General features: G+C 36.3%; 1 protein-coding gene across 4 annotated transcripts in view; it reads left to right on the top strand.

Annotated features, from left to right (window-relative positions):
- Nucleotides 1-11,375, top strand: part of LOC144478441 (multiple PDZ domain protein) — a 186,037-nt gene that overhangs the window by 86,396 nt on the left and 88,266 nt on the right. For all 4 annotated transcript variants that reach the window (XM_078196316.1, XM_078196315.1, XM_078196313.1 and 1 more), the window contains 4 exons: nucleotides 2,864-3,037; nucleotides 7,279-7,498; nucleotides 8,541-8,842; nucleotides 9,816-10,040. In XM_078196316.1, the coding sequence (XP_078052442.1) occupies nucleotides 2,864-3,037; nucleotides 7,279-7,498; nucleotides 8,541-8,842; nucleotides 9,816-10,040 (921 nt within the window). The remainder of the gene's footprint in view (nucleotides 1-2,863; nucleotides 3,038-7,278; nucleotides 7,499-8,540; nucleotides 8,843-9,815; nucleotides 10,041-11,375) is intronic.

Raw genomic sequence — 11,375 nt, 5'->3', positions numbered from 1 at the left:
ACAGAGTGACGATCGCGTGTGAAAAATTGATAGAAAATGTACGATAAATTCTGTCCGACCTCCATGCTATCACCACGAACATGTATATAAGGTCTGAAAAATTCATGTTACGAAGAGCAACCCCACTCTCGCGTGAAAATGTTGCAATGCTCCGTAAATCGTGAAACGTAATCCGCGAATTAACACCTACGCCGGTAACATTAAATTCCGGGAACGACTTAAAATTAACGAGCAAAGACGTATGTACCGACCATTAAACTGGCTATGCCGCAGGATTACCACCGAAGCAAGCGCAAAGTGTAATTGTAAGAGCACTGTCCGATGACATTAACACTTTGACTGCCGCGCCAACTACCTCAAAGATTTGATCGGATTAAAGTAAAATACATTTAGACCAATTGAAATTGCATAGTTATGTCAGTTATTTGGCATTAAAATTGATATTAAGATTTGATCAGGTTATAGTAAAATACATTTAGACGAATTGAAATTGCATAGTTAAGTCAGTTATTTGGCATTAAAATTGACATTAAAATTCTTGTAGATGTACAATAAATATATGTATAAAGTTCCTCTCCTTTATAAGAATTTATTTTCAATTTAGAGGGTTAAAATTATAGTGGCATAAGTCACATTTCCCTCGTTGTAAAATACGAGATTATTGTCTACTAAAACGCGTATTGTTTTCTGACCAAATATATTCTTCGGATAATCTTTCATTTTTTTTTATTGACTTTTTAACATTTCGACAAATATACATAGATTGCATTTTAAGACATAGATAAAATTTGCTTTGATAAATGTTTATCTTTCGATGTCATTCCCTATAAACGTTGTTTTCGATATTTTTATGAGAAATTTCTATCGGCGGTTTTTAATAATTCGCGGAAACGATCTTCGACGGGGGCGTATAAATTCATTAATATGGATAACGACGTGGGTAATCGAATTATGCGTGACCCAGATATTTTTCAAAATCGAGGGAATTTGTTGGCCCTAGCGACAGGCGCCGCACGGTGATCAATTATAACGAATTTACTGCACAAACAGACCTTTCCCGATAATTTAATGAAAGCGCCCTACTGCAATTTAATTAAGGCAGAACTCGATTAACCTATTTCATTAGCACGTTCGAGGATGAAAAATTGGGTAAATAATAATCGAGCGGCAATTCTTTTTTCGGCGAATATTTCTTCAGAAATTCCACGGTGGTATGCTTTTATTAATTCGCTGGGGAATTTATACGATCAAACAGAGAGAGAGAGAGAGAGAGAAGGGGGGGGGGGGATATTTCTAGGTACGAGTTACGGTTAATTTATTTCCTTAATTTCCTTTCCGCGGAAATGGAAAGTTATATCTATCATTTCAAAAACTCGTTTTTCTCCCTTTCGCACCCTGCGAACGACTTTTTTTTATTAGAAAGTTCAAATGTGTAAAATACAAGGAAATATGTTTCAATCGCGAGAAAATATATTGTAAAACAGTTATATAAATTGTTCTCTTGTTACACATAGGAAATAATTTATTCAGTTGCTTGCGCATTTTCAACTATTTTATTCTTTAGTCGTCAATTCTAGTTTCATTCTTAATCACATTTACGTTCATCGAAATAATATTCGTTGGATTCTGTTATGGATGCTTAAGTCATGTTAATTTCAAAAATATTTTTGCACTGTTGAAAATATTTCGGGATTTTTAAGGATTAGCCGGGGGTGGTGTTCCACTTAGAACAAGTTACCTAATTAGCTTCTTTAGCCGTGCAGATAGAAGTTCTTTACTAGGTTACCTACACAGAAAATTATGGAGGTTTCTGAAGGAAACATTGGAAAATAATATTCATAGATCACAAATTATGAACATTAATAATTTATTATTAATATTACATGACGAGATATGACGGATATAGAATATCGTTATAATTAGGTGACTTGTTTTAAATTGGATATCGTGAATATATGTATGTAAATTATATTTAGGTATAAGGTATTAGGGTATAATATTAAAATATTAATTACCAAAAGATTAATCTCTCTTAAACAGAAAAATATGAGCAATTGTAGATTATATGTGCACCATTGAATATCCAAATGTAACAGGTTGAAGATCTATAAAAATTCATTGACAAAAGAACTAAAAAAAAAAAGAAAATAAAAGAATCTGGAAGATTCAGAAGAAGAAAGGAAAGAAATTGACGTTTCCCTTATCGCAATTCAACAATTGGCTCCTTTTAAATCAACTGTTTCAGAAAAAAATATTTCAACAATGAATTAAAATACTTGTGTTAAAATTCTTCATTTTTAAGGTATACAAATCATTGTTAAACACATGCCAGCAAATAACTATATACATTGAACAAGTATGTGGTCTTTACAGTAATTCGATTGTGAGATATATTTAATTCTAATCAATCCCATATCAATTTCTCGAGATTTAATATTCACATTTATATGAATTTACTCAATTTTTCTATTTCACATAAGTGTACAAGGTGCATAACTCGCACCTTGGGCCGGTGCAAAGAGGAAGCTTTCATTGTAAATTCTGAATACTTTTTACACCAACGTAGTAAATAGCTGACAGCTATAAAACACTCCCCTAACCGAACTAAAAATTCATCGTTTTACGATTGCGATACCATCAAGCCTAAAAAGTTTTAGATCCTTGGTATCGAATCGACTGGTTATACAGAGTGGCCCCGTTATGGGAGTCGGCCGTGTACGTTATAGAAACTGCTGGGTATCGAATGGTGTGTCCTGATCGAGGGTGTGCGGGTGGGGAGGGGGGTGGGTGGTTGGAAACGGGGGAGTAAAAGCTGCTGAAGTGGCCGATACCTTGGATATCAATTGAACGGTGTGCGTTCCAGGCGCTCGGCAGCCACGCTCCGATCGTACCGACGAAGATTCTGGTTGACCCCGATGAGTTGGATCGCCACCTGGTGCACAGCGTGCCGGAGACGTATAACATACGTCACGTGCAGGGCGATACCGGTTACGACAACGGCTACATGTACTCCCAGGAATCCGACGTTGAAATGCACGTGAGTGTTCCGAAACGTTTCGTCGCGGGACGACGCGCGGGACTATTTCATGCTAGATCCCCGTCGGCATATTTATTGATTCCCGTTCCGCGTCTCTACTATTTTCTACAGACTCTCTATCTGCTCCCGCGGCTTTTCGCAGTGCTCGGTGTTAGTAACACGCGTGATGCCTACGTGCACGCGACTGAATTATTTTTCTGAACTTGAAAGAGAAGTTTTGAAATGATATATAATTAAAAGAAAATTTCATTTTATATATTTATTGAACTCGTGGTTATGGGATTTACGTATTTATTAGGAGAACGAAGGGGAAACAAATCTGGCGGTAAATGAAATATCGGTAATTTTGTTTCTATTATGCGACTGAATTATTTTTCGAAATTTAAAAGTGAAATTTTACAGTGATATATAATTAAGAGAATATTCTATTTTATATATTAACTGAGCTCGAGATTATAGGTTTCACATATTTATTATGAGAACATGGGGGAAATTAATTCTCTCGTAAATAAAATATCGGTAATATTGTTTCTATTATGATGCCGAATTATTTTTCTAAATTTAAAAGTAAAGTTTTCTGGTGAAATGTAATTAAAAGAAAATTTTATTTCGTATCTTCCATCACAAGCGAATCGAATGACGTCAAAATATTCTTTGCACAGTCATATGAAAGCTAGTTTAAACATTACTTCATAGTCCCGATGTGACAGATAAAATTATTTGATCTGTTTGTTTTTATTAAGTTGCATAATTGTTAGTAAGTTGTTTTATTACTAGCTTTATTACTGTTTTACTTTTAATTCTTGTTATTATTCCGTCAAATTATGACGTCCATCATCGTTCGGATAATTGAGACAATGCTCGCCGGTGGTTCATATATTAATATGAACATTATTATATTCACATTAGTGAATCCACTCTTAGTTTATAAAACTGTCACCGGTATAAAACTAACCCTGATTTTACTCCCATAAATAGAAGTTACCTAAACGGAGCTGTAGTATAGTTTAACTTTATGAAATTTCTGCCATAATGTCTCCACATAATGTGTGTCTCGTTATATTAAATAACTTTTAAGAGTAGAGATATTCCTCTATTTTTATATTTAAATGTAACACCCTGTACGTTCAGGTCGGGTCATCTGCCTCTGCCACCCAGGTCTCCGTTCGATCTTAACTTTTCTTTTCGAGGAAGTTTTGAACGGTTTTAAAGTTCGGTGGTGGGAGGTAATTGCTTGGTCAAAGTTTTATGTCACTTACTCTTGCGAGTGTTTTTATTCGATTTTGTGTATTTGAGACGAGCATGAGTGGGCGAGAATCGACAGATTCGAAGGATTTGCGAATTTCAGGATATCTATCAACTGGAGGGTGTATATTCTATGTAAGGGTGTATATTTCTATAAAGTGTATATTCTATATAAGGGTGTATATTTCTATAAGGTGTATTTTCTATATAAGGGTGTATATTTCTATGAGGTGTACATTCTATATAAGGGTGTATATTTCTATAAGGTGCATTTTCTATAAACTATAATTGTTAACCTCTTGAGAGATGAATTTTTATAGTAGAGAACAACCTACTTGTTTTTTTTTATTTATCATCCATCTCATTTCATTCGATCAGATTTTGTTAGTATTGCTGAGGGACTTTGTAGCGAATAGTTTTTCAACTGATTCTAATTTCCTTTAACCCTTTGCACTCGAATGGTGACTCTGAGGCACCATTAAAAATTGTTATATTACGTTCTAATATAATTTTGACGTCATTGAAGTCGTTCTTGTTTAAAAGACTGTTGAACGTGTAATTATTTTAAGACTTACAAGGATTAATTTGATATGCATAAAATGTACTTTGTTATATAAAATGGCGATACTGTTGGTCAGAAAATATATTTTGGATTTGAGTATATTTTGGCTGCGAGTGCAATGGGTTAATAAACATAATTTTAAGAAAACTAAACGTACACATACGTGGCTAAGGGCCTGAATAGTTTAAAGGAACTTTTAGTGAAAAGTTGCTATTGCACAGTATAGTGTTTTGGTAAATTTGGTAGCATGAATAACTGATGTATTTCGGTCAATTAAGCCGGATGCTCAACCTGTAATCGATACCGTTGAGGCCGCGCTACAATATCGTGTTAATTTTGAGGACAAACGCTTGAAACACTTATTATCGAAGTAGATCAAAGGGACCTATGGTGCAATAATTAATCTTTTTTGCACCATCCTTTCATCGACGTGTAAAGGATGTTTGTGAAACGATACTAGTGCATAAAATTTTGGTCAAATATTGTTCAGTGTATTTAGAAAATTCGATATGACTTTAAGAGTATATAAAACTGCATATCTTTTTTCAAAAGCTATTGATTTAATCAATAAATGCCCCATTTGTTTCGATACACTTTTCCCAACGCGAGTTCAATTCGTCGATGTCTGTCTTCAAGAAACTCTGATTTTTCCGATCAATAAACTATAGTATGGAATTTTTCAGATTGTCTTCATTTACATATTGTTTAGCCCATAAAAACTACGCATACGTCGTGCATAACAATTGCGAAATAAAATGAGGTAAAATATAAAATTTTATAAAATATAGATCTTTCGCCAACCGACTTTCACTATTTTAAACATTTAGGTTTTACAGGCTAAATAGTATATAAATGAAGACAGTCTGAAATATTCCATATCAGAGTTTATTAATTCTAAAGATCAGAATTTGTTTAAGACAGGCCATTTCTGTATTGAAATCTCGTTGAAAAAGGTGTGGTAAAGCAAACGGGGCATATTTTGATTAAATCAACAACTTTTGAAAAAAGATATACAGTTTCATATATTCACTTAAACATCTGACATTTCATGTGCACCAATCTAATAATATCCGTCAGCAATTCGTCTTCTTAGCCAGAGTCTCAAATGCGCATCATTGAAACATTTAACATCGTAAGAGTTAAGGGAATCAATTGCCAACTATTTACGGCTCGATTATTCAATAACACGTCGCGAAGTTTTACGGAAAACTGAGGAAAATTTCCAAGGGGAGTTTATCATTCCACGACGGAGCAGCTGCTTCGCTTCTCTAACTTGCGGGCAACTTCAGAGGCTCGTGTGTTCTTCCTCTATCCCTATTAGTCCTCTGCATTTGTTCTAATTCTATTAGCGCTATCTATTCCGTAAACTGAAGGAGGGAGACCGCGCAACTTCCGAAGAAAGTTACGAAGAAAGTTTCCCCGGCCGTGTTCCTACGAGGAGCGAGAAGCATCCTCGCATTTTCAACGACAGTTTCCCTACTTTGGTTTTAGCGGCGTCGGCGCCTTTATCTATCCCGTGGCATCGCCGTGGGGCAACTGGCTCTAACCTATACTCTAGAAAGTCTCTAGTTAATAAAGACAACGATTATTGGAAATGGAATAAAAGTGGAATTTAATTTGAGAATTTTCCATGTAGGAAATTGAGCAATTCTCGGATCATTGTAAGCATTATTATTACGTTATAACATTAAAAGCGGTATCAGCAAATTTGCGAGATATTTAGGATAATAAACAATTGAAACTAGAATTTATCACAGTCGATTCGTGAACGAAAAGTGACAATACTGTTACGTTAAAAGTGTAATCTGCACGACAGGTGGCATATTTTAAAAAACGCAGTTCCAAGAAAAGCTTCTATAAAACTTGAATTATGGTACAGATTTATGCAATATATTTTTCTTATAATTTTTGTAAAAGTTTCACATATTTTCCAGTGAAATGTATGGTATGTTATGGTATACTGGTACGTTCCAATGGATTTTTATATATTACATAACTTTCTGTGCGCGCGTTAAATAGCAACGATATAGGTAACTTCTGCCATTAACCCTTTGCACTCCAAGCCTTCCAACTATAAATCTAAGATAATTTTTCTCGCTTCTAATATTTCCTTTTCATATAACAAAAATCATTCCATGCATATGAAATTGATTCTTATGACTCGTAGCGATAGTTTCACTTTGAACCATTTCTTAAATCGAATCTTCGTTAGTATAAATATTATTTTGGAACTTCGTAGAACAATTTCATTGGTATCTCAGAGTCGCCGCTCGTCCGCAAAGAGTCAACCTTGCAAATTCAGCACGGTTTCAGATCCCACTTCTAACAGGTCTAGAAAGAGTTTCGATTAGTCGGCCGTGCCATTTTGTTCCTCGTTATCTTAATAATATCCGCACGTAGAGGCTCTCTTTTGCAAGGACTCGCAATTTCATAGGCAAGGCCTGGCCTCATCATGGACGTAGTACGCAATCCGATGCCAATTGGAGCAATGCCAGTGATACCGGCTGTTCCGGTGCAAATCCCGGAGCTACCGGTTCTCACCATGGACATCATCGACGTTAACTCACTGCCAGAAATGGAACGCTTCACTGTCGAGCTTAAGAAAGACATATACGGCCTTGGGATCACCATCGCTGGATACGTTTGCGAGAAGGGTAATCCTCCGGACCAACAGTCCTTTCATATTCCAATGGATAAAGCTATTTATTTTCCACGATACGAATCTCGTTTCAAATTATATTTGTCCGCGAAATCATCGGTCCGTAAGTTTGTATTTTCATAGAATCTTGAAGCGATATGGATCAAACATATTTGCCTATTTTCAAGTATTTTAAAATAGTCGTATTTTGACTATTTTCATTTATGGTTGGAAAGATGCTATAAAGGTATCTCGAACTAAAACCTTCTGTTACGAAACGAAATAATTTCGCAAATAATATATTTGGTCGTTCGGAAAGTCGTTTCGTTTTTTTCTCGGTGGAAATGAAACACAATAGATTACTAAACAAAATCTATTGTAAAGAGTCAAACAAAATTTTTAGCAAACAAGACTTACTACATCAGTTGTTCAATTATATAATAATTATGCAGCTTAAGCGTGAAGTTGGCTGTGAAAAAATTAAGTCTTTTCTTGGGAAAAACGAAATTACTTTCCGAACAACCCAATAGCTAATATTCCAAGTGGTTCGCATTATTTGCATTTTCGTATAATAGCCTAGAAGATCCTGAATAAATTCTTTCAAATTATTACTTTTTACCTCCATTTCAAATAAAATAAAATCCGCGTCGAACAATAGAATTCCTCCTCGAGATACAGTAAAAATTGCAGGTCGATTGATTCGATACTTTTTTCTCAATCACGCCAGCCAGCCGCGAAACGATTTCCAAGTTCGAAGCAACAACACGCGCTCCGCCGACCAATAACTTTGTATTCGGAATTCCAGCCGAGAAGATCCCGCGAAGCATTCGCGCAAAGTGGACGAAACAAGTCAATGTTTGCAATTCCATTCCGAGATCGTTCGAATTTCTCCTGGATGCAGAAAGTTCGCGATCTTATTCCGCGATCGTCTACCGGCGGAAACTCACGCGATAAAAGAATCGTCTGGCCGGCGTGTTTGATGGAACATCCGGCGCACCGGCGGGGGATGCTATTTTAATTAAAATCCGTTCCCGTTGGTTGTCTTCTTTTTTCCGCAGAGGAGCTGTCCGGGATTTTCGTGAAAAGCATCAGCGAGGGAAGCGCGGCGGACTTGAGCAACAAGATCCAAATAAACGATAGAATAGTCGAGGTCGACGGCCATTCTTTACAGGGTTATTCGAATCACGAGGCCGTCGAGGTTCTGAGGCGTACCGGTCAAACGGTCGTCCTCTGCCTCGAGAGATACTTACGCGGACCAAAGTACGAGCAGCTCCAGCAAGCGATCGCTGCCAGCGAGCTAAGACTGCCGCAGCCGAGCTCGCCGTCGATAACGAGTCTACCAAGCTTCCCTATTAGCGCAGTGAGTTTCATTTACTTCGGCATAATCGATACGTACGTTCGAATTCAGGCTGCGGCCATTGTTTTCGAGTACACTGGCCGCCGACCGCGCTGAACCCCGTTTCCGTCGAATCGGCTGCGGAAAACTCGACGGTCCACGAGTTTCGGGTTCGAAACCAAAATTTCGGGTTCAGCGATTGGATAGAGTAGCGAATTTAGATACTATGGAGCAGCTAATCTGTAGCTTTATTTCAATTTTAAATCTCGTTAATTTCATATTTATCAAATTTTTCCTAAATACTTTTTCTAAATACGATTAATCGTTTGCTTGTTAAAATAAAGCACGTAAAATATAAAGGTTCTTAACCACATAGCTGCGTCGATATATTCAGAAGATAAATTTTGTAACGCGTTTTATCGATCACACATATAGTCATATAGTCATTTTAACAATTGTTCTAAGATTATCCTATTGCGTGTGAAATTTATGACTATATTACCATAATTATTTTAATTTAAATCGTAGGAGAAGTATATTTATTATAAGGTATAAAATTGCCATTTCCTTGTGACGTATATATATTTCGTACGCAGTTAAATGTTTAAAGTACCGCGAAAAATCCTATAATGTTTCAACACTGAAATTTTCTGTGAATTTTATGAATAAAACTTCGAACAAAGGCTCCGCGATGAAATCTAGAAACAGAAAGTAGACTTAACGAAATTAAAACTAGAGAGTATCGGCTTTTACAGCCGGTCATTCATGTCCGAGAAAAAATTCTTTTCGTCTCTACGGGATTGCGACCTACATACCGAAGCGCGGGAAACACTGGTCAAGATTTAATATTTAATAGCGACGGAGAATCGGCGAAATTCCGACGATACATAAAATAATTCATTCAGGGCGCGAAGATTCGTCTGGATGCAGATTTATAACCCGGTCCGAAGGTCGGTCCGTCCATCGTGCATTACGCGGCGAATCTGTTCTGTCGCAGGACGGCGAAACCACCACCGAAATAGAACCGGAAGGCGAGTCCCATACAACGGTGGACAGCGCGGTTCTCCATGAAGGGGACCGTGAAAGGACGTCCGACGAGCTGGACGACGCAGCGAACGTCGAAGCTTTATTGAGCGATCCATCGAGCGAGCTCACGCCGCAGATCCGAGCGGCCATCAAGTCCAAGTGGCAGAAAATCGTCGGTCCAGATACCGAGATCGTGGTACGTATTTCGAGATTCGTTAGCTCGCCATAGTCGCGCGGCGAACCATTTCAACGGTTAACTCTTCATGGGTCGAATTTTTCACGTTGGCTGAAGACTAGTCCGAAGACTAGTTGCAAGCCATTTACTTCAATATTTCAGGTTGATTTTACTGCTAATCATCGATATTGTTATTGGTTATCTTAGAAAACTTATATAATTAACCCTTTGCACACCACGCTATCGCGGATGTTACCTAACAGCACTTATGAAGCTTTATATTATATAGTATACATTTTTAACAATGTAAGATATTATAATAATATTTGTATGAATTTGTAAGCATCGAGGAATATTTATAAAGCAACATTTTGTTTCTTATCATTTTTGGGGCAGTATGATCAATTTTAAAGCATTCCCCAATATTATTTTATATAAAAAATAATTAATTATTTTATATAAAAAAATTATTAAATAAAATGTCGATACATTGTCAAGTGGCCTCGAAGTTACGCGAGCTTATAAAGGGTTGAGTTCCCAAAAGCTGTGGGATATTCTAAATGTCTCAGAACGATCGATTAACTGGGGGAAATCAAAATTTTGGAAAAATTGTTTCCTACAAAATTGTGAAGATATTGAACATTTTATTCAGTGGCTACTACTATTTAAATTTGTATAAACAAATCAAAGACACATCAAAGTAAACCTGATTTTTTAAAGAGTTTTGTGTCATTAGCTTTGAAAGACGGCTCCCTAAAATTCTAAAAACGATCTCAGAACTAAGATATTTTTAACAGTAATGCTTCAGATAAAAATATTACAATTTTGAAAGTTTTGCTGAATAATCATAGTCATTTCATCTAAAGTGGGCGGGACAAGGTTACGTCACGCTTAGCGTGACTTTTTGATACGAGCTCCTGACATATCACCTATAGTATAATACTTCCTATAGTATAATTAATTCTCACGCAACCTTGATTCACGCATTCAAGATTAAATGAATTTATCCATTGAATAGAACCTTCCAAACTTTCAAACTTTTGCTTATTAACCCTTTGCACTCGAAGGCATTTCAACTGGAAATCTAAAATAATTTTTCCGACTTCTAGTGTTTCCATTTTATCTAACAATACTTATTTTATGCATGTGAGGTTGAGTTTACACCTTCAACAATTTTTAAATCCAAGCTTTGGCGATATCTATTAAAAATAATTTTGGAACGTGTAACAACAATTTTAATGGCGCCGCGGAGTCGCTACTCGGGTGCAAAGTGTTAATTTATAGAATTATTATTTAAAGAATATTGAAGTACTATTCCTCTAGACGTCATTTTCGTTCCTTATAATATATCGGCTT

The sequence above is a fragment of the Augochlora pura genome, chromosome 2, assembly GCF_028453695.1.
Source record: "Augochlora pura isolate Apur16 chromosome 2, APUR_v2.2.1, whole genome shotgun sequence".
Classification (NCBI taxonomy): Eukaryota; Metazoa; Arthropoda; class Insecta; order Hymenoptera; family Halictidae; genus Augochlora; species Augochlora pura.
The sequence above is the reverse complement of the archived record's forward strand: the minus strand, read 5'-3'. Positions and strand labels throughout refer to the sequence as shown.